This window comes from Desmodus rotundus, chromosome 3 (assembly GCF_022682495.2).
Source record: "Desmodus rotundus isolate HL8 chromosome 3, HLdesRot8A.1, whole genome shotgun sequence".
NCBI lineage: Eukaryota > Metazoa > Chordata > Mammalia > Chiroptera > Phyllostomidae > Desmodus > Desmodus rotundus.
This window is the reverse complement of record NC_071389.1, coordinates 184946182-184970466: the sequence shown is the minus strand read 5'-3', so window position 1 is coordinate 184970466 and position 24285 is coordinate 184946182. Positions and strand designations below refer to the sequence as shown.

Below are 24285 nucleotides of genomic sequence, written 5' to 3'. Positions count from 1 at the left end.
GCATTAACTACTAGGCTTATCAACTATTACCTTGAACTAAAATTTTCCAACTCTTGAGTCCCCCATCAGGGGGAATGACTGCAGCAGCTGCTGCAGTCCGGGGCCATTGCCACAGTCAGTCCACCAACCCTGCGTTTCAGGAGGGTTCATGTCAACTTTGCTTTGTCTTTGACTTGAGTAATCCTTAGAGTTTGGCCACTGGAGTAAAAAAAATAGTTGCCTTTTCATAACTCTCAGCAAAAACGTTAGCAACTGTCATGATGCTAACAACTGTTATTCAGCCCTGGCTGGTGTGGTTCAGTGGATTGAGTGCCAGCTTGTGAACCAAAGGTCTCCAGTTCAATTCCCAGTCAGGGCACATGCCTAGGTTGTGGGCCAGGTCCCCAGTAGGGGCGCCTGAGAGACAACGGATCAATGTATCTCTTGCACATCGATGTTTCTCTCCCTCTCTTTCTCCCTTCTTTCCCCTCTCCCTAAAAATAAATAAATAAAGTCTTTAAAATAAAAGAACTGGTATACTAACCTTATAAGCTCCCTAAATTCTCTCTGACTAGGGAAGTGCCTGCTTGTGACAAGAGGACTTGGAGAACACAAGGCACTTTGCGGTGGTGATTCTAGTCATTTCTGTCAAACCACAGAGGGGCTCTGAACTGATCATCACCGGAAACTGTAGTGTTCTGTTCCTAAAAGTCTGATTATCATGAACGGGGTCAGAAATCTTTTGACTGAGGTTTACAGAATCTCCTTCTCACGTAGGCTGATTCTCTTCCGTTTTCCTTTGAAACGCAAACTCTTTAGCCTTCTCAGCAACTTTCAAAATAAAATTCTAAACTTCCTTTTCAGAATTCCTTCTTCCATGTACAATTATTTACCCATTAGTGTCATTCCATACCAACCTGCTTATGTTGTAAAGCACGGTGGGGAGCCAAGTAGCCCAGGAAGAAAAAAGAGAAAATAAATTGGAACAGATGCCAGGTTTATTTGCTCATAGCATAAGCTTACTTCCGTGAAGCAGAAAATAATCTTATAGTCCAGTCATCCCAAATTCCAGGAACAGTCATAAACAAGAGAAGTATGTCCTTCCTCACAAAGAGCCTACTCGCTTAACCTTGAACCCTAGATTATTCTTTTACCTTAATAGTAAAATATTTTTCAGGACAATCAGGTATGGGAATATGATAGACCTTAATTTGAATCCCAGCTTAATTTACTGGCCGGGAAACTGCAGCAATTTAAGTTGTGTTAACTTTGACTTCTAGAAAATGTACATAATAGGCCAGAAACACTAGCTTTTCTAGAGTTCAAAGCTGCCTTGCCTCACTCCCCACCCACTATTCTACTTTAAAAAGGGTCCCTGCTGCAAGGGGAAACCAAAATGCGGCTTTGTCAAAGACGCAGTGTTGCTACACGGGACAGAGACAGAGTTTCTGCGGGGAGATAAAGTGACTAGAATAGTACTGGATGGGTACGAGCTGTCTCTCTTCTAGACTCGTATCCCCTAGACTCCTCCTCCTTCCATCTTCCCTTCTGTCTTCCTTCTCAGGACACTGTTGTGATAGGTCTGGGCAGAGGGACACCTTCTGTTTGGAAAAGCCAAACAAGAACAAGGGTGAAGTCTAGGGATATGCTTCCGTTGACTCCCAGGGGGAGAATAGTCCAAGGACCTGGAACCAAATTCAATAAAGAACCAATTTGTCTGTAGCATCCTCTGGGCAAATATCTGTCGTGGTTGCTGATTTGTGTAAGTATGTGAATTCAATATTCTGGCCATGTTTTCTTCTATCAGAAAATCATGTTAATTATTAATCATCTCACAGGATTATTATGAGGGCAAATGAGATGATGTAAATATAATCCCTAATTAACTACCTCATAAAGAGCATATACCTGTTAAATATTACCTGTTAATTTGTAAAAACTTTGGTATTTGGGGTTTGTGACAATAGCTAACTTGTTTAAAGTATGAGTCAGCAAGTCAACTTTGGTTCTGTGGGTCAGCAAGTCAACTTTGGTTCTGTGGTCGTTGTCTACCACAGCGACTACACAGTATTTTATTCACAGGATTGGGTTATGGGCTTATTGGGTAATTTTGTAGCAAATATGTAGCTATATGAATGAAAACGACCAGTCAAAAAAGTTAACTGACTTCTTTTGCTAAATTCTTTGGCCAAGTTTTTACACGGTATCTTTAAAACACAAATTAGGTCACTAAAAAGCATGTCGTATTTTAAATTTCAGAGAACATTTATGATTTATCTTAGAAAAAATGTAACATGATACAAATTAGCATTCTTTGGTTTCCTTTATGCATTACATTTTTGAAGACCTGAAGAAATCCAAAAATAACTAATATTACTTCAGAGAAGAAAGAAAAAGAGGAGCTTTGCATTAACAGCTCCACATCAGCTTCTTGTAAAAGAGTCTTGCTTTTTAGTGACGCTGGGTCACGTTGTTGGTCTGTGCCAAGCCTGAGCAAATCCTTTTTGTCTTAACTACATAATCTGTGTAGAATTATTCTTAATTTTATACTTAAAGTAACACTGTTAGGATTATGAACCTTAAATTACTTCCTAGTAATACTTCTTACCGAGATTTCATTTATGGATGTATTTGCTGGGAGAAGGGCAGAGGGATGTCTTGTGCATGACCTTGATTTACCTGCCTTATGTCCTACTGAACAGTGACTCATTTATTGTGAGGGTTTGGATGTGGGTTTCTCATGGCAAGAAAACCCAATTTTGTTATTTAATATAAAACACACCCCCCAGGGGACAAGGGAGAAGGGTATGCAATTACTCAATACCCGATTCATACCTTTGAAATGCACCCTAAGCTACATCAGGACGATTTGGGACACACGCCCACATTTGTTTTATATGCAGCACTGTAGAGTCGTGGGGATTTCAGAAAGTGAGGATGTCATTGTGTAGCAATAAATCAAATATCTAAATATAACACAAGTTCGAAAGGGCACTGCTATTCTATCTGGGCTTCGGAGTCCTTTATAAACAAGTGTCCTGACATCCTTCTTTTCTTTTGCAGATGACCTCTCTCAACAGGAGGAAAGTGATCCCCCCAAAGAATATGATCCTGGGCAATTTGCAGGCCTTCTCCATGGATCCTCTCCAGCCTGTGAGTCTCCTGAAAATCCATTTCATCTCTATGGGAAAAGAGATGAACGTGAAAGACAAGAGGAAGTCAGTTTGGCAAACAGTCCTTTGCCTTTCAAGCAGTCTCCAGTAGAAAATAACTCAGAACCTTTGGTAAAGAAAATTAAACCCAAAGTGGTCAGTAGGACAATTTTTCATAAAAAAACGAACCAAGTCGAAAACCATACCATTGTTGGTACAAGAACAACTAGGAGTGGGTCCCGGAATGGGGACCAATGGATTGTGAACACAGGGGGATTTGTGGAAAGGGCCTGTACCCTGGGGAGAATAAGGTCATTGCCAAAAGCCTTGCTTGACATGCATTTGTCAAAAAATGTGTCTAAATCAGATTCTGATCTCATTGCCTACCCTTCAAATGAGAAAACATCAAGAGTTAACTGGAAGGAATCTTCAACAGCTGAACAGAGTTCTAAAGGGAATTCTGAAAGAACGCCATCCTTCACTTCTGAATGGGAAGAAGTAAGCCTTGTTCTTCTTTATTTAAGGCTTTGGAGTCGAGGAAGGTTTGGGGGGAGGATTTTCAGCTTTTTAAGTCTTTCAGAGGCAAAAAGAAAAAAAAATTAACACACAGCTCCAAGTGGAAGGGAGAGGTTCTAGGGGTGATACATGATAATTTCACAGCGAGAGTAAAAACAAACACATGTGGAGAAATCTATTGTTTCCATGGAAATTGATATCAAGCAGAAGTCATAAGTAGCTATGAGGTACAAGGGAATGTTCACATTATGTCCTCCTAGCCCGTGCAGCCGACACATGGAGAGAAGTCTTTGTGCTTTCGCTGCTCCATATCATTTTGCTACTTGCTAACCTCTTCGTTAGCTCGTCTCCCCTTTTTAAAGTGTGTTTTCAGAGACTCTCCTTATAATCTTACAAATTACTGAATATTTCCCTTTTACAACTGTCAGAGAAATGTTAAAGAAAAAATGTGTTGGGGTTGAGTATCCCCAATTTAAGGTCTACCTAAAGACAAAGTCTTTAATTTCACACAATTGCTCAGAATGTAAGGGCCCTAGTAAGATTATGAAATACCATCCTTTGTCCCCAAGGAGGACTACGTCATAAAATGATAACGGCTCTTGCTTTTCCTTGAATTTCTTCAGAGAACGGATGGCAGTCTCCTTGACATTTCATTCTAAGATGTCATACTTTGTCTCTCAGAAGACTGCCGGTTGGATTGGGCTTTGAAACACAGTAGATCACCATAGCATTCCGAGAACTAGAAAGGGAAATGGTTCTGATATTGACATTCCAAATTGAGCCGTTTGGGGAAAATCACTCAGTCTCTCTGCTTCCGGGTCAGGGTGAACAAAATGAAACATATTGCCCTTTCTCAAACCTGTTGCCTTACTAGGGATGCTAGGATGATGAGTAGGGGATTAAACCACTAATGGCTAAACCTTTGAAGGTCATTTCTTCCTGTAAATCCCATGCTACTAGATTGACAGTCTATTCATTACTTCTTTTTCTAATTTTTTTATTGTTGTTCAGGTACAGTTGTCTCCATTTGCCCCACCACCATTCCTCTCGGCCCCACCCATCTCCACCTCCCACCCTCAATCCTTTCCCCTTTGGCTTTGTCCATGGGTCCTTTGTACATGTTCCTAGGTGACACTTCCCCTTTTTTCCTCCATTATCTCCCTCCCCCACCCCTCTGGTTAGTGTCAGTTTGTTCTTTATTTCCATGTCTCTGGTTCTATTTTGCTCACGTGTTTGTTTTGTTGATTAGGTTCCACTTATAGGTGAGATCATATGGTATTTGTCTTTCACCTCCTGGCTTATTTCATTTAGCATAATACTTTTCAATTCCATCCATGATGTTGTGAAGGGTAGAAGCTCCTTCTTTCTGCTGTGTAGTATTCCATTGTGTAAATATACCACAGTTTTTTGATCCACTCACTTACTGGGTGAGATCAAACTCAGAGATGGGAACTTAGGTGGCTTCCAGCACTTGGCTACTATAAATTGTGCTGCTGTGAACACTGGGGTGCATAGGTTCTTTTGAATTGGTGTTTAACATCATCAAAATGTCCATACCACCCTAAGCAATTTATAGGTTCAACACAATCCCTATTAAAATGCCAATGACTTATTTCACAGACATAGAACAAACATTTCAAAAATTTATATGGAACCATTACTTCTCTTTATTAACTCTGTGAATAACATTTGAAGTTATTTCTGGGAAGAGGTAGGATTAATGGACATTTAACTTCTCTCCTAGAATTAAGTTGTTCTCATGCCTCAATTCTTGTGATTGGTCAAACCATTTGGTAAGAACTTGGTTCCAGTGGCCGTGCCTGCAAACTGAACCCTTCGTCCCTCAGATGAGATACATGCCTTACAGGATAGAGGTCCTCACATGAACTTATTCTCAGCCCTCTCCCTTCTGAGTTTAAAGAATAACTGTTCCTTACTTACTAACCCATGTAGGTCCAAAGTTTATTTTAGGAAATACAAAGGAAGTCAGGTTGATTTTGAAAGCTTAAGAAAAGGAAACAGTTTATATTTTTAAAAGCAATTCAAAAGATGTCTGCTTCCCTTTAACCTTTCTCTGTCAGTCTCTTAATTGTGGTATTGCAGGGGTAATAATACCAAGAAAAATACAGGGTGGGACAAAGTAGATTCACAGTTTTTCATATAGAAAATAATATAATAATTAATAAATAATAATACAAGAATAAATGCTGTATTTTTGCATACTCACAACTGTAAACCTACTTTCGCCCCACCCTATACAGTCTTCTGGCATTTGAAAGTCATTTTAAAATGCGACACCAAAAATGAATATAATAATTCACTTATGTGGTTTTTGTTTCTTGCAGATTGACAAAATAATGAGCTCGATAGATGTTGGAATTAGCAGTGAACTCAGAGAAATGAATGGTGAGACCACAAGTAAGGAGACCTCTCCCGTATGTTGTAATGGATAAATGTGCTCAAGAACTGGCTAGAAAATGGTAGAAGGTTTTTAGATAGTTTTATGTTTTATCGTAATAATAGCACCTGTAAATGATTTCCTGCTACTCGTATCAAACAGCCATGAGCTCTAAACAATGTCCATTATAAGTATATTGATTTAACAAACTGAGATATTTTTTCACATGTGCTGTGTTACGATGCCCGTTAACATTAATGGAGTTTCAACTTTTGGTAGAGCTAATTTTAAAGCACTTCAAAGTATTATAGAAAATGCTGACTTAATATACTACCATTGCTCGTTCAATGAAATGTCCCATTTATCCTGGCAAAAATGATTAACAACTTCTAAGTTGTAAGCTCCAGTATAGCAAGAACTATGTGTTACTTATCTTTGTGTATTCTAGACTACCTAGAAGGTGTCTCACAAATAGTCACTTTTGCAGACTATTTAATATATTACCCTTATGAATATTCTTTTCTTCACAGTAACTAAAAGAGTACTCAGGGTAAAAGGCCATGTGAAACTTTCTCTGAAGACCTTTGCTTAATACTGATGGATGATGTAAAATACCTAAAAAAGTAGTAATAATAGTCATACTAAAGAAACTACTATTCTGGAAAGAGTCAAAAAATCTGTCTCCATCTTTATCCTGCCACTAAGTAGAGGTGTAACTGTAGATTGAGCAGGTCTATAGAGTTTGGAGTTAAAACAGGTGATTTCTATGCTCCCAGAACAACTTGTGTTAAGTTAGCAGTACTAGTTGATGTTTCTGCAGAAATAATAAGATTAAGATTTGTGTGAGAAAAGCCTGAATATATCATAGGGCACACAGTTATGGGATTCTGTGGCCTTTTACCTAGTCACAAGGACGGGCCTTTTAAACAGCACTCCAAGTGACTCTTGAGCACAGGTAAGTTGGCGAATGGTTCTCCTGTGGGGTGCCAGGCCTCGATGGATAAGAAATGACATTGAAATCTTGGGTTTCAGTCACTGGAGGAAATATTCAGGTCTAAATGAGACTCTTGTAGGAGCACCTCATTCCTTTCATATGTGCTGGGGCCAGTAAGAACTTAAATTATTCTACTATGACTGGTCCCCATACTAATTAAATGATAATTTTTAAAAAGGTTAAACAGCCCTGGCTGATATGGCTCAGTGGATTGAGTGCTGGCTTGTGAATTGAGGTGTTGCCAGTTTAATTCCTGGTCGGGGCACGTGCCTGGGTTGCAAGCTAGCTCCCTGGTTGGGGGTGGGTGAGAGGCAGCTGATCAATGTGTCTCTTGCACATTGCTGTTTCTTCCTCTCTTTCTCCCTCCCTTCCCCTCTCTTTAAAAGTAAATAAATAAAATATTTTTTTAAAAGGTTAAATAATTTTTTATGAAATGCATAATTATTTTAGATGTTGAAAACTGAAGCATTCTGGAAAAGTACCAGAATTCATATGTTTAGTGACGCTTCAAGTATGATACTAGTTCAGTGACAGCATTGGTCACCAGGTGCCTTACCCAGAAATGCTGATGGACATCAAAGACTTTTCTAGTGTGCAAAGAACTAGCCTAAGGTTGTATATTGTCACATAGTTCTTTCAGATGTGCTTACAGAATAATTTCAAGTTAACCAAAGGAATGCCAATTTTTGGTTGATGTAAAAGTAAGAATTTATTTTCTTTTACGTAGTAAATTCCCTGGTACTGAGAATGTTCAAGCAGAGATCTGGTACTTCTCTGTTGGAAGACTTAGGTGACTTTGAACATTACTCTAAGGTTCTGAAACTCTTCATTCACGTGGTACCATAAAGTTGTGACATGGTTATAAACATGATTATAATGAAAATAAGGGTATATGTTCAAAATGCCACTCAGGCAAGGCTGCCTTTGTGGGGCATTTTAATGGTAAGCAAACCCACAGATTACCTTCCCTTAATTCTTCTCCTTCCACCTTTCATGCTGCCATCCTGTCCGCTGCCTTTATTTACTATTTTACTACAGCGATGATGCAAATGAAAGTAGAGACTCAGTCCCTAAGACCGGGTACTGTATACGCCTTAATTTTGACCTCTTAATCTATACTAATTATGCAATTGACCATAACAGCTGGCATTCCAGTTGGCCATTAAGTCATTTGTGAATTACAACTTTCCTGGGCTGCAGGCTTTTGCTTCTGGAGGCTGCACAGAACTAGAGGGGTGACAACCCAGTGAAGAAGGCTTTCCATAAATAAGATATCAGATACTGCGTGTGGCTGGGAGATAGCATGGTGAAATGAACAGCCAGACCAACATGAATTCAAATATTAGCTCTGCTCGGTTTCTCCACCACCAGACATGGGGATATTCATATTGAATAACGGTTGACAGGTGCAATGGAATGCATGGAGAGCCTGACGCATGTAGATATGCATTATGGTCCAGCTTCCCCCTTGCCCACCATGAGGGAGATGTTGTGTTTGATACCGCAGGCACATCAAGACACATGAAAAAAAGACACATGCACATCACCAGCCCTTTCCTCAATAACTTTATGATGTGGGCTGGTCTCATGGTCTTCACGTTAAATATTTTGTATTCCCTGGAATTGTAGTGTGTCAACTGTAATACAGGTAGTAAGTAGTAAGCCCAACAGTTAAGTGGCACCAGAGAAGAGTAGTTACTAAAAGAGAGCATAAAACTGCAGGGTACCCTCTCAAAGAAAAGAGAAAGATTTAGAATGTATTGATTTAAATGGTCTAAATTATTTTTCTTAAATCTGAGTGTCCTCTTTTTGCTTAACGACAAAAAAGTGATATGCGATGAAATCAATAGGAGGTACATTAAGAATGAGCAAGAGGAAACTACTCTTGCCACAGTCTGGAATTTGGCTGGAAGGCCACAGAGCCAAGTACTATGTCTTTAACAGAACTGTGTGGGTTTGTAAGCATTTATGATGTTTGTTACTAGAAACCTCGGAAAGTGATTAGGAGCAATGGAAATACATGAAGGATCAAAAATCACCGTTTAATTTTACATGCCCTTGCCCATTTTGTTTTAGTGGTTTTGCCTGCCTTTCCCTCAACCTGCACATTTGCAATTTCAGATATTTTGCAAACAAAACATTCATTGGACCAAGAAGGGATTTAGGGCACTCTCACCTTTACTCCTGTTTAAGCTGTCTCTATGAATCATATAACTGCTTCCACTCATAGAAACCACTGTCTTCTTTTTTAAAAAGTTTCCTCAGCAATTACGTAATTAGTTTGAACCTTATCCAGCAACCTCAACTGTCCAGGACTAAGACAGAAATAAAAATAAATAAAATTTTCTGGATTTATTTTCAGGTCAGTCCCTTCGGTTCTCACTCAGAATAGTATGAAAGCATAATTTTCACAAACGTAATTTCCAGTTCCTCACTTGAGATCAGATTTAAATGCCAAGTGAACTAGCATTGGCAGTAGGATGCAATTATATTGAATACCTCGTGTTATGTAGAACATCCTATTATTGGGTGATGTCGCATATGTGACATCATAGTACATTCTGCATAATCATGAAATCCCATGTGTACGAGTTTTTTCAGAGAAGAAGTCTTGAAGTTATATGGACTTGGATTGAGATCCCAGCTTTGCTCTGTGATCTCTTTGATGTCAACTTCCTCACCTATAAATTCAGATTTTTTTGTACAGTCACTTCATAAGACCGCTGCAAGACTAAATTACACAGTTGTACTACTCCAGCCTAAAGCGTACCAGGTGATCCATAAATATACATTCTCTTGCATCTTATCCACGTATGCATGGCTGTCTTGCCAGTTAGGGTGCACGCCACGCAGGAAGATACTTGGGAAATCTTGATTGTGTTTTTGATCAGTGAGGATCGACATTGAGAGACAATGACTCACATTCTAAGGTGCTTTCCTGTGGAGTCTTTTCAGAAGTTTCATTTCTTCACCATTGTCCTTGTATCATAAGGAAGCACTTTCAAGTTAGAAAATTTACCATGCTCATTGGAAGTACTGCTTCAAATTGTCATACTAAGAATCAGGTCAGTGATCTTCCTGATGAAACTGAGGATCACGTAAGTAAAGGGGAGGTAATGATTGGCTCCAGAGGACTTGTTTGTCATTACACAGCAGCAAATAGGCAGAGTGGTCAAGCGCCTGGACTTCCCACTACAGGGGTGGCAGATAATCTTCTAAACACCCTCCTGTCTCTAAACTGGTTTGAATAATCTCCTGTTGCACTAAACAGACTTCAGGTGTATGGACTGTATTAGATTGATCTCAAGTACATGAATGGAAAAAACATGTTTAGTTAAGTTATTTTTTAAGGCTGGGTTTTTTTTCTTACACTTAAGGTTAAATTGTATTCAAGGAGAAGTATTCCACAGTGTTATCTTTTAAAAACCTATGTTTGCCAATATATGAATTCCGTCTGAATTTTAATTATAAATGAAAGCTATTAAAATGAATTTTTAAAGGGTTTTTATCGTAGGCTACACTGTCTGCATTGGATAAAGAGTACCGGTAATTCCTAAGCCATTTGCTGGAAAATGCATAGCTCTAAAAACAGTAGCTCACTTTAGACCCACAACCCCACTTACTAAGCTGTCGCTCTTCTTCCTCCAAGAGTCTGAGGGTCAAGCTAGAATTTAGAGTCTTTTGTAGCTGTGGAGACCCTGCACGAAGAGTTTCTGGGAATTTAGGAACTCACTAAAGCAGAGCAGTGTTCCCTCTCCTGCTGGCCTAAGCCCAGCTTCTCCTTGGTCTGCAGGAACAGAGAGAGCTCACATGGCCCTTTCCCGAAGAAGGGCTGGCTGGGGCAGACGTCTGTCTCCACAGCTCCCGCAGATGCTCTTCCCTCACAGAGGCCTTGCTTCCAGGCCTCTGATTTGTGCTCATCTAGCTCTGGATCTGCATCAGGAAGTACTTTGCTACCGATGCAGCCGATAGCTGTCCTCCTGCTGAGACTGCTGATGGGAAGATCATTTCTCAAACTCTAGGAAAACACTTTTTAAAGATGTATTTACAGTTTCCCAGAGTTACTCTATTACAGAAATGACAAAGAGGGAAGAGGGCGAAATGTGTTCCATTCTTACTGTGTGTCAGATGCTGTGCAGTTTACTCCTGTGAACATTTTTGCATTTAGCCCTCAAAATAACTTGGTGATGTGTTATTAGACCAACTTTATTGATGAAGAAAGGCTCAAAAATTTAGGTAACTTGCTGAGACGGCTGCTTCAAAGGTAGTTTTTCTTCTTCCTGAAGATCATACTCCTTTCAAGAAACTATACTGCCTAATCAGAATAGCAGAAGCCAGCTCTTTGCCTCTTTGTCTTTAGTTCAAGTCATACGTGCACTAAGGGGAGCCCTCTGGGGTGGGGGTGGGGTTGCATGTAGAAACAATCACTTCCTTTTAGCAAAGCTCAACTATTGGTATGGAAGGCTTTAGCTCAAACCCCAAGCACAGGCCACATGGTCATATATTTCAATGGATCCCAGCTCTGAATATCTTCTACTTCTCAAGAGTGAATGCCTAAAATAAATGCTAATAATGACCTGGGTTTCACTTCTTTTCAGAGGAAGAAGTTTCCCTACCTCCAGTAATATTCTTTTTTCCACGAGCTGTTAAATTGCACATTAAAGCCTTTCTGTGAAATGCTTTGCAATAGGCATAATTTATTTTGATTTTTATTTCTTCTTACAACACTATTTTTAATAGAACCAACTGGGGGAAGTGGGAGGGGAATATGTTAGCACACAAGCATACTATTTTGTCTAAATCACACTATTTTTGTTATCATTTTATATAACACTGCACTGAGTGACTTAGTTATTTTTTAGGTAGATTAAATCTAAGAAATCCCTGAGTAATAGAATAGCTATATAGGAATGTGAATTATAGTCATCGTTAGCCTAGCATGAGTTAACTAATATTTTTTAAGAGATAGTGTTTAATCAACCAAACAATGGTGTTCTTAGCACTTAGAGACTAAAATTTATTTCATTCCAAATACATAATCATTTAAAACTAAAATAACCTATATAATGTAGATTTCATTCATTAGAATATGGCTGAGATCCTCCAGTTTTGAAATTACAAGTAATATTCATATGTGAAATTAGATTTCTCTTAAGTATGAAATAGTTGAGTATCATTCTGTGGCCTAACATCAATAACTATAACAGGTCTGTTGTTTTCAGTTCAACAAAATATTTAACCTTCTAGATGAAGCCTAGAGAAGTGAGCAAATACTGTCTTCCACCTGTACTGGAATACTTTCCATAACACCTTTCATGCCTGATCAACCATCTGATTCCATATTTCCCATGGTGATAAACGCACTACTTTCAGAGACAATATAGTCTATCACTGGGAAGCTCAAATTAGTAAAAACTTATTTTCTGAGGCAAAATATGTTACCTACATAGACATAGGTTTCAATATCCACCTGCACTGGGACCTTGTGAAACTTATTTCGTCAACCTAAGCCTCACTTTTTCATACAAAAAGCAGCTATAACAAATAATATCTACCTCTCCCCAGTATCACTGGGAATATCTAAGGAATTACTACGTGAGAAAGTAGTCAACTACATTCCTGGTACATAGTAGACCATAATAGATGACATTTCTTTCATCCATTTTTCTATTTTAAAAAAACTTCCAAGGAAACAAAGGATGGATATTAGCTCATTATTTCAAATACACAGGGGTGGGCAAAGGTAGGTTTACAGTTATGAGTAGACAAAACAGAGTTTATTCTTCTATTATCATTTATTATTGATTGTATGATTTTCTGTATAAACAACAGTAAACTTACTTTTGCCCACCCTTGTATATGAGCGCTTCAGGATATGGATGATATTTTTAATTTTATTTATTGATTTGAGAGAGAAAAACATCAATTTGTCATTCCACTTATTGATGCATTCACTGGTTGATTCTTATATGTGCCCTGACCAGGGATCAAACCCACAACCTTGGTGTATTGGGACAATGCTCTAACCAACTGAGTTACCCAGCCAGGGCTCTGGATGATATTTTTGATAGAATATTACCCCTTGCACATTCAACATAAAGTTGAAACAGTCGCAAAGAGTCTTCTTTGTAGACACTTTAAAAATAGTTGAATGATTACTATCTAAATGTCAGTGCATTTTACAAAGTTCCCCATTAATGACTTCATACTAGTAAGAAAGTAGAACTAAAAATAATTAGGAATAATTTGAAGTATAGATGCTATACCTTCATGAGTTATGGATCATCATAATGAGTGCTCTTAGGTGCAAATTTGTTTTCCTAAAATATAGTGAAGAATTAAGTGAAAACATGGGCCACTCACCCACGAGAAAAGCTGTGCAGCTTATGCTGGTTGTGTCTGTGATGCACACTGTCCCGATCACGAAAGGCTTCTCATCTCCTAGTGTTTTTGTTACACAAGCATAGACTTTGGGAGAGTTAGGAAATGAAATGTTTTAGACATTTAAAATCAATAGTACTCAGCAATACCACTCAGGAATGTTTCTTAAGAAAGCAACAGGACCAGAGCAAAAAATGTATCTGTAAAGATGGTCAGTTCAGCATTATGATCATTTAAACAATAAAATCAAACCGAATAACCATTAAGAGAATATTTGTAAAATGAATTAACAATCTTCTATGATGAAATGTTAACTATCTAATTTAAAATGATATTGCATTTGTATTTGTTACCATGGAAATATAGCCATAGTATATTAACTAAGTAAAAAAAAAAAAGAGATAAAGTAAATTACAATCCCATTTTTGAATCCCATATATAAAAATATCTGGAAGGACAGATGCAAAAACGTTAGTGGTAGATATCTCTGGATAAGATTATCACTGATTTTTATTTTCTGCTTTGCTAAATTTCCTGTAAATTTTACAGTAAATATGTACATTAATTTCCATTGTGCACACCATTCAATAAAAAGTAGATGCCTACTTAAATATATATATATATATTTATATGGAGGCATATATATAAACACATATAGCTAAACATTTATATGTAAAACATAAAATGTTACAGGTATCAATGCTGATAATTAAAGGCTTTCCCAACGAATACTGTGAATAAGAATGTAACTAAGTCTTTTTTTTATCAGATTTGAGTTTAAACAGGTGTGGTTGAATGGCTTTAGAAAAGGGATTCATAATGGAGAACCAAGATGGCGGCGTAGGTAGACACACTGCGCCTCCTCGCACAACCAGAACTGACAGAAAATCGAATGGCCAGGAAGTCCGACACCAAGGAGATAAAAAAGAAACATACATCCAGACTGGTAGGAGGGGCGGAGACGGGCACCGGGGTGGAGAGGACTCACGTGGCCGGGCGGGACCCAGACTGGCGGTGTGTGGGACGAACAGCGCAGGCAGTCCGACCACCAGCAGACCCTGTGGCCCCACTTTGCACACAGATAAACCAAGAGGGCCGGACTCAGAGTGGTGGAGAACGGGGCAGGCAGAGTGGCGGGTAGCACCCAGCGGCCCCACACTCGCACACAGATAAACCGGGACGAACGGCGGGGAGCGAAGCAGACCTAGTAACCCAGGGCTCCAGCGTGGGGGAAATATAGCCTCAAACCTCTGTTTGAAAATGCCTGTGGGGATTGGGGAGGCAGCAGGAGAGACTCCCAGCCTCACACGAGAGATCGTTGGAGAGACCCACAGGGGTCTAGAGTGTGCACAGGCCCACCCACTCGGGAACCAGCACCAGAGGGGCTCAATTTGATTGTGGGTAGCAGAGGGAGTGATTACAATCAGGTTGAGAGTGGAGCGGGCGCCATTGCTCCCTCTCAGCCCCTCCCCCAGGTACAGTGTCACAGCGCAGCGACCAGCGTTACCCCACCCGGGGGAACACCTAAGGCTCCGCCCCTTTAACAGATGCGCCAAGACAAAAAAAAAGGACCAAATGACAGAAGACTTCAAAGCTCCAGAAAAAATACAACTAAGCAACGAAGAGATAGCCAACCTATCAGATGCACAGTTCAAAACACTGGTTATCAAGACGCTCACAGAATTGGTTGAATTTGTTCGAAAACCAGATGAAAAAATGAAGCCTATGCTAAGAGAAACAAAGGAAAATGTACAGGGAACCAATAGTGATGCAAAGGAAACTGGGACTCAAATCAATGGTGTGGACCAGAAGGAAGAAAGAAACATCCAACCAGAAAAGAATGAAGAAACAAGAATTCGGAAAAATGAGGAGAGGCTTAGGAACCTCCAGGACATCTTGAAACGTTCCAACATCTGAATTATAGGGGTGCCAGAAAGAGAAGAGGAAGAACAAAAAATTGAAAACTTATTTGAACAAATAATGAAGGAGAACTTCCCCAGTCTGGCAAAGGAAATAGACTTCCGGGAAGTCCAGGAAGCTCAGAGAGTCCCAAAGAAGCTAGACCCAAGGAGGAACACACCAAGGCACATCATAATTACATTAGCCAAGATGAAACAGAAGGAGAGAATCTTAGAAGCAGCAAGAGAAAAGGACACAGTTACCTACAAAGGGGTTCCCATAAGACTGTCAGCTGATTTCTCTAAAGAGACCTTACAGGCAATAAGGGACTGGCAAGAAGTATTCCAAGTCATGAAAGGCAAGGGCCTACATCCAAGATTACTGTATCTAGCAAAGCTATCATTTAGAATGGAAGGGCAGATAAAGTGCTTCTCAGATAAGGTCAAGTTAAAGGAGTTCATCATCACCAAGCCATTATTATATGAAATGTTAAAGGGACTTATCTAAGAAAAAGAAGATCAAAAATATGAACAGTAAAAATGACAGCAAACTCACGGTTATTAACAACCACACCTAAAACCAAAACAAAAGAAAACTAAGCAAACAACTAGAACAGAAACAGAACCACAGAAATGGAGATCACATGGAGGGTTATCAATAGGGGATTGGGAGGGGGAGAGGGGGGTAAAGGTACAGAGAATAAGTAGCATAGATGATAGGTGGAAAATAGACAGGGGGAGGGTAAGAATAGTGTAGGAAATGTAGAAGCCAAAGAACTTATAAGTATGACCCATGGACATGAACTATAGGGGGGGAATGTGGAAGGGAGGGGGTGGGCAGGATGGAGTTGAGTGAAGGGGCGGAAATGGGACAACTGTAATAGTATAATCAAATATATCAAAAAAAAAGACAGTATAATAAAATGGAATAAACGTTGCTAAGGGAGTCCCTTAAAATAGTCAGGAGGCTATTAAGGAAGTGAGGTACACCTTGTGCCACAGTTCTCAGAGCTGCTATTAAGTTGCTAAACCTGTTGCTAAACTCAGCTCAAGGCCCAGCCATAAACATCCTGGAACAACAGCTGCTACCTGAACCTCTATGGACCTTCCTTCCTTGTACCTTCACACCATGGTTTGCATACTGGGCTCAATCAATCCTTGATAAGCTAGCAGAATCCTTCATTTGCATGGAAGAATGACATTTTGAGGGTTTTGCCTTTATAAGCCCCGCCTTCCTTTGTTCTTCTCTCCAGTGTGCAGTTGGATTGCTTGCTCAGTCTTCCTTGTTTGTATTCGAATCCTTCAATACTCCAAATAAAGTTTTAATTTGTTTTACAGCCTGAAAAAAAAAAGAAAAGGGATTCATTTGACTTGTTTTTAGATTTTCATATTTCTGAAAACACTACTTAAAAATAACTTACACGATTTTTAAAATATCTTCCCAACTCCTGACCAAAATGACTTTTTCCCTTGTCCATGTTCTGGTCTGCATGCATATTCTAGTGACTTTCTCATCGCTGTCTATGTGCACATTTAGTTTCTATGTATTAACAATCTTATAGATACAATTTTGCAATCTTTTTTTCATATACCATTTCAAACACTTCTATTTTATTACATTTTCTTCTTATCCCCTTGCTTTATCCCTTCTGTGAATAGTCATTGTTAGCCTGGTGTATGTGCTTCCAATCTTTTCTCCAATTATATGTGATCACAGGAGACAGGTAGGTAGGTAGGTAGGTAGATAGATAGATAGCTGTTATGTTTTAAATCATGCTATATACATTTGTCTCCAATTTGTTTTCTCATTCAACCATACATCATCGCTTTACCCTGTCTCTATAATCAGTCTACGAAACAGAATTGCACTTGGGAAGTTCACCCTCAGAGAGGAAAAGAGCTCGGATCCGATTGCTGCTCTGCCCTCTGCACTAACTTGCTGTGCGACTTGGAAATGACACCTCACAATTAGCCTCGGTTTCCTTATTCGAAGATGAAAAGGTGGCACAGGATTCTTTCCAACTCTGTAATTCTGTGACTCATACTTTTATCTCTCATTTAATGGGTTATGCTTTGGCAGAATGCCGTCCTCTAAAGCTTTCCACTTCTTAGTTTCTGAAGGACAAATGACCAATAAATCTCAAGTATGTGTAACTCAACTGGGTTCTTCTAGGAATGTTGCCAGATTCTCATTTTACAATGCTTTTTAAATATATTAATACAAAAATGCATACTTTAATTGATATATGCCTTTAAGATAAGTTCTTTGCTTTTACTGTATACAAAACTGACTCTCTCCTAAGCATCTTAGCTGTCTTAATAAATCATATGCTGATTTGTCAGACTTAAACGACCTACTGAAATCATGTGTACTTTAGTGATGTGAATGGGAATATATGCAGAATTTCTGATGCAGTAGTCCCTCCCTTATCCACGGGAGATACATTCTAAGCCCCCCAATGGATGCCTGAAACCATTCGTAGTGCTGAACCATATGTGTGTGTGTGTGTGTGTGTATAGTTATTTTCTACACATACATACCTATGATAAACAGTTACAACAAGGCTCAATACTTTCTGGTGCTGCTGTTCAGTCAGTCAGAACACATTTTCTGTTCATGTCTTCCACCCACAAATTTAATGTCTTTTTTGTGTTAACTAGTCACACTGTGGCCTTAATTTCTACAGCTTGAAGTGCAATAGCAAAACTGGCAAGAATTTCTTTTGTCCTGGCCAGATGGCATCATCTCCTACACCAACAAAAGGTTGAGGGTTCAATCCCAGGTCAGGGCACATACCTAGGTTGTGGGTTCATTTCCCAGGGTACATGCAGTAAGCAACCAATCAATGTTTCTTTCTCACATTGATGTTTCTCTCCCTCTCTCTCCCTCCCTCTCTCAAATCAATAAACCTATCCTCAGTTGAGGATTTAAAAACATTTTTAAGACTTTTTTTCCTGCTTCACAATTTTTCAGACAGCAGACTTGTTCTTATTTGATGTTAGTAACCTCAGCATACAGTTATTTTTCTTTCCTTATTAAGTCAAGAACTTTTACCTTTTCATAAATTGAGCACTTTACACTTCTCTTTGGCACATCCAGGTTGCCAACATCACTGCCTTTGTGCTTTGAGGCCATTGGTAATTAAAATAAGGGTGACTTGAGCACAGGCACTGAGATCCCTCGGCCATGGACCTGATGACCGAGACGTTCCTGAGTGACTAACAGGTGGGTAGTACATGCAGACACTGGATAAGGGGACAATTCATGTCCTGGGTGGGATGAAGCAGGACAACATGAGATTTCATCACGCTACTCAGAAAGAACAGTGTGCCATTTAGAACATATGAATTATTTATTTCTGGAATTTTCCATTTAATATAGTTGGGCTGCAGGTAACTGAACTGCAGAAAGCATACCTGCAGATAAGGCAGGACTACTATAGTATACTTTAAAAAAATGTTTTTTCACATTTTTTTATTGGTGTTCAGGTACAGTTGTCTTCGTTTTCCCCCCACTACTCCTCCCCACCTTGGCCATTCCCACTTCCCACCCTTGATCCTACCCCCCTTTGGTATACTTTGCCTACTTCTTGAATCTACTAAACTCCTTATGAAAATTTTTAATGGTAGAAAAATGTAGTTAACATTTCAACTGTGTACGCTTTTCATTAGGGTGCATGTACTAAGTGCTCACAATTGCCCATTTATTACCCATGGACTTGGCCGGACTGAAGTGTAGCCACATCTCTCCTCTCCAGGGGCTGCTGCACTTGGCTTGCCCCGCATCTGAGCAATGACTAAAAAGCAGGCCAGACCACCTACCCTAACAGTTCCCTTCGAGCCTGCCGATCAGAGAGAAACCTTTCCTGTTCTACCACCTTGCTCTTTGCTGTCTGCCAGGCTCCACCTGCTTGTTCCATTTCCCCTTAAAGTTCCTGTGAGTCCTGCTTAGCCCTCCTTATAAAAGAAAAGGTCTTCTCTGTTTGACTTTGAGATGCCCGGAAATCCTGAGGGAGGAGTGTTGGCCCTATTGTAATCCTTTTAAGTCTCTCCTTGCCTAAGTCTGGATTTGTTTTTATTCAACAGTGCTAAAAAATGTTTAGACCTCCTTGGGTTCACCTCTTAGCTTCTCAGGCAGTTCTCTGTTCCTCTTTTAGGATTAATCAGTCCATGAAGAACATTTCCCTAGTGTTGTTCCTACTTACTGATTTCCTCTGTGTGGCCATTGTTTTGGAAAATATGTACGTGCTTATATGTATGTGTGACATGTGGATTATATTTCTACAATAATCAGAATTGTAGATGTGACATAATTATGTATGTGAGATATATACACGTTCATTTCTGTATGAATTTTTGATACAATTATGTATCAACCACTAATTTCCTTAGACAATTTCACCATTGTCTCTTTGTATTATACCAAATGTACATAAACATAAAGCATAAGTGAAATACCAAAACTTAGTTTTAAATAAAAGTATAACATACAATACCAAACACCTTATCACCTACAGTTGCTGAAATATGAAGTGCTTCTTATGGAGACACCAAGTCTTTATTATAAAAGTAAAGAAACAATTTCCTTCTAAAAGGTTGAATAATATTCCATTGTGTGTATATAGCACATTTTCTTTATCCATTGATCCATCAATGGACATCTAAGTTGCTCCCATATCTTGGCTAGTGTGAGTAATGCTGCATTGAACATGGGTGGGAAGATCTCTCTTCGAGATCCGAATTCAGTTCTTTTGGATATGTATCCACGTGTGAGATTGCTGGATCATATGGTAGTTTTGACTTTGAATTTGTTCAGGAACCTCCATACTGTTTTCCATTAGCAGCTGCACAGTTTTATATTCCCACCAACAGTACACAAGGGTTCCAATTTCTTCCACATCCTCACCAACATTTAAAAAAAATATGTGTAATAGCCACCCTAACAGGTGTGAGGTTATAATCTTACTGTGCTTTTGATTTGCATTTCCCTGATAATAAGTGACATCGAGCATCTTTTCATGTACCTGTTGGCCTGGAGGACATTGTGCTTAGGAAATAAGTAACCACAGAAAGATAAAAACTGCATAATTCTACTGCACTATGGCTTAGTCCATTCACGGTTCTCTAAAAGAATGCCCAGACTGGGTATTCATAATAAACATCAAATTATTAATCACAGTTCTGAAGGCTGGGAAGTCTAAGATTGAGGCACCAGTAGGTTGGATGTCTGATGAGGACTCACCTCCCAGTTCATGGTCTTCTCACTGTGTCCTCACAGGGCAGAAGGGGCCAAGGGACACCCCTGGGATTTTTCTGTAAGGGCTCTCATCCCATTCATGAAGGTTCTGCCCTCATGACCTAATCACCTCCCAAAGGCTCTTCCTCCAAAAACCATCATACTGGGGATTAGATCGCAACAGAAGAACATTGAAGGGGCACTAGCATTTAGTCTGTATCATATGAGGCATCCACCATAGCCACACTTGTAGAAACAGGGAATAGAATGGTGGTTGCCAGGGGCTGGGGCAGGGAGAAATGGAGTCCCTGTTCAGTGAGTGTAAAATTTTGGTTGTGCCAGGAGAAGAAATTCTACAACATTGTGCTTATGGTTCCCAATATTGTACTGTACATTGAAAAGTTCATTAAGAAGGAGCAAATCTCATGTTAAGTGTTCTTACAACAATAAAATAGAAATAAAGAATAAAGGAGACAAAACAGGACTCTATTACCCTGTGCACTTACAACAAAAATTTCTTCTATGTGAGCTTCTCAAGTATTTAGATACTACTTGTGCCTGGTATATTCTTGTTATTTTTTCAAAGGAGGAATGCTCATATCCTTGCTAGAGTTACTACTTAGGGTGAGACTTTGTGTTTTTATACTCTGCCTATCTTCAAAAAAGGCTTGAGAATGCTTATAATAAAATATATAATTACAGTAAAATACAACCCAATTAAAACAATAGTAAAAGACACTGTCACCAGAGGCGGACCTGAAATGGGGCTCCTAAACACTCCATGACCTGCAGGTTCTTGATTTCACACAGGAAAGGAGTTAAGCACAAGACTGAGTGAAAGCAAGGGCAAGCTTGGCGGCTAGGCTGCAGGTTCCTGGAGACAGGACCAGGGGTTCGGATGCCGCCTGCTTCCGTGGTTGCACGCCTCCCAGGGCACCTCTGTGAAGATGCAGAAGCACGACTCTGAGTCGCGGGTGAACTCGCGAGCTGTGCGCCCTGCCACAGTCAGTTCTCGGGATCTTATGTGTTTCCTGGGGTGGGTTGTTCCCGAGCTTTTTGCCACCAAATTCTGTCTTTCCCTTCTGGTTGGGAGGGGGTCTTGCTCCTGATATGGTCCATTCTGGAAGTTTCATGGCATTTGTCCTGCTTGGTCCCCCTTCTACTTGTGGTGTCAATTGTCATTATAATGATGGTATAATGAGCTTTGGAGTCATGTTCCAGTCAATTTTTACTCCATCCTGGATTGATCTGGTTCTAGCCAGTTCTCATTGTTGACTTCTGTGACCGCCATGGTAATTTCCTGCCATAAACTCTTTCCCTGTGATCGTGGGGGGCTCTGGTGAGGGGCTCTGGTGAGGGGCTCCGGCCTCAGGGCTTACCTGCTGGTGATGTTCGTTCCTGCTGCTTTACTCCAACTGTCAGGAGCTTTCCCTAACTTCTGTCTCTCCTGCCTCAAAATGAACCAAATAGCTTAAAAGAGAAAGAAATTAAAAGGGACAAAAAGGAAAAGACTCCAGCAAACCTAAACTAAAAATGACTGCTACTAAGCATACATCTTGGCTCTGAGCTTCTCTGCAACAAAAATCAAAAGTGGCTACAGAATTGTCATTGTAGGGAAAATATTATTGTCATGCAGAGAAAGGAACTCTTCCAATCTTGAAACTCTAGAAGGAATTTTCCTCAGGGGTTACTTTGTAAGAGATATACAACTAGATTAGCAACAGTGCTTTTGTTAGAATGCAGGGGAAAGCGGTCTATTCTACCCACGATTCATACAGAGCCAGGTGTGCAGTGATGAGGTGGTGCCTCTGGAAAGGCCCTCCTACCTGTGACCTCCGGCTTTCTCCGTCATGTAAACAACAATGGTTCTAAAGTGTCACTGGGTGATTTGAGTACCAAGGTTTCAGAGGTACTTAATGAAATCACAAAAATTACATGACAATGAGACTGGAGAATTATTGGAAAATGTAAATTAGAGTCCAAGTTCCTCCTCTTATTTGTTGTGTAGACTTGGACGAGTTACTTCATCATTCTGAGCTTTCATTTCCTTATTCTTTGAAATGAGAATAAGTTTCTTCTTGTTATAATTAAATGAAATAATTTATATGAAAGCACTTATAACCGGTAAAGGTCTGACAGTTTTTATGATGTTGTCTTCCTCGAAACCTCTTTACTTTTAAATTAAAGGTGGTTGTGTTCATTTTTCTCTCCAGGCAATTAAATGCAGTTTATAGGTACATACTCAATGAGACCGTTCACCCTCTGGAAGTTTTCTAAAAATATTTTTTTAATTAAACTTTTCTTCTTGAAGAAGTGACCAGTAAAGTAGATTTTCTAATTCAGTTTTATATATTAAAGAAAAATTTGTTTACTCTATGAATATAATAAATTAGGCAATTTAATGTACTAGTAGAAAAAAGAATATTCATGATTACAGTGTAATTGTTGTTCATCCTACAGTCAAACTCACCTCAAAAACCTTGATAAAGTAGGCTGTAGGTTATTTTAAAAATGATTATACCAACAATGGGCTGGTTAAGTACATAGTGTGAAGCATAGGGAGGTCAACTATGCTGCTGTCTCGGTCATCCAGACCGAAGGAAAACTCACAACCTAAACATTAGTAGGTGTAGCAAAAGGGAAGCAGTGTCTGTGAGAGATAGTGGCCGTTACTTACTGATATTTAACCCTTTCTCAGTCACCAATTGCTTTGAGAATCTCATGGAAACTATGAGGCCTCTTGCAGGAAAAAGGCAAATACACTTCAAAAAATATTTTATTTTCAATCCTTTCCACATATATATGTGTGTGCCCACATACATAAATCTTGAGGGAGTTAAAATGCTGGTAGGCAAAGAAAATATAAGCATTGATGAAGAATTAAGAATTTCAAGAAGATTTCCTAAACTCCAGAGAGTACTCCAGATTTTGATTTCTGGATTTGAATGTTTTCATACTGACAATTAGTGCTAAACATATCACCAAAGTCTCTGAGAGAAAAATACAGAGCCTCTGTTCCATTTGGGAAGCTCTTACCTTTACAGATGACTGCTCAATCGCCCTTACATCATTTAATTAATCAGTGGTCCTCAATGAGCCGAGATACATGTTTAGTATATACATTGATGTCCAATGATGTATTGTTTCATTCATTTTCTCTTGTGTTTCGCTTAGGTATCTGTATCTTTTCTCAGTTGGCACCACGCTGTTTTAACTATTTGCACTTTACAATGTATCTTAATATCCAGTTTCAGAGTTCATGTTTTCCTACCCAGTAAATTCATGCTGGTGATCCATTACTTTAAAAAATGTCTGAACACCACCCACTACCACTCTGTTTCATCAAGACTCCAAGATGCCTAATGTATCCTCGCAGGGCATGTGAATGACCTCAGCTCTGTAGACTCAGACCTCAGCCAGGATTTTCTTCCTACTTGACAGCTGTGCTCAGAGCCTGGCATCTCCGAGAGAGGCTTTCTAGGCAGGCGGAAGATCTGTGCGCTCTCCTAGGCCTTTAGACGGCTGGTCTTCACGAGGAGCTTTAGAAAACAAGGCATTCCCTGGAGAGTTGAGTTACCTGCCATTGTGAGAAAAATCTTTTTGTGTATTTTCTCACAAAGGTCTGTAACTTTGAGACTTTCTCCAGTCTTCTCAAAGCCCACCCAACTTCTAAGAAGTGAACATATATTGCAACGTCTTCGTAAGGACTCTAATTGATCTTCTGCTTGAAT

At 39.5% G+C, this 24285-nt stretch overlaps 1 protein-coding gene across 5 annotated transcripts in view; it reads left to right on the top strand.

Moving 5' to 3' along the window:
- The window catches only part of ANKS1B (ankyrin repeat and sterile alpha motif domain containing 1B), an 805832-nt gene that overhangs the window by 403775 nt on the left and 377772 nt on the right, over positions 1-24285 (top strand). For 4 of the 5 annotated variants that reach the window (XM_024579129.4, XM_024579128.4, XM_053921939.2 and 1 more), the window contains exons 13-14: positions 3043-3629; positions 5993-6065. In XM_024579129.4, coding sequence (XP_024434897.2) covers positions 3043-3629; positions 5993-6065 — 660 coding nt within the window. The remainder of the gene's footprint in view (positions 1-3042; positions 3630-5992; positions 6066-24285) is intronic. The other variant, XM_053921934.2, reaches the window with a different exon arrangement.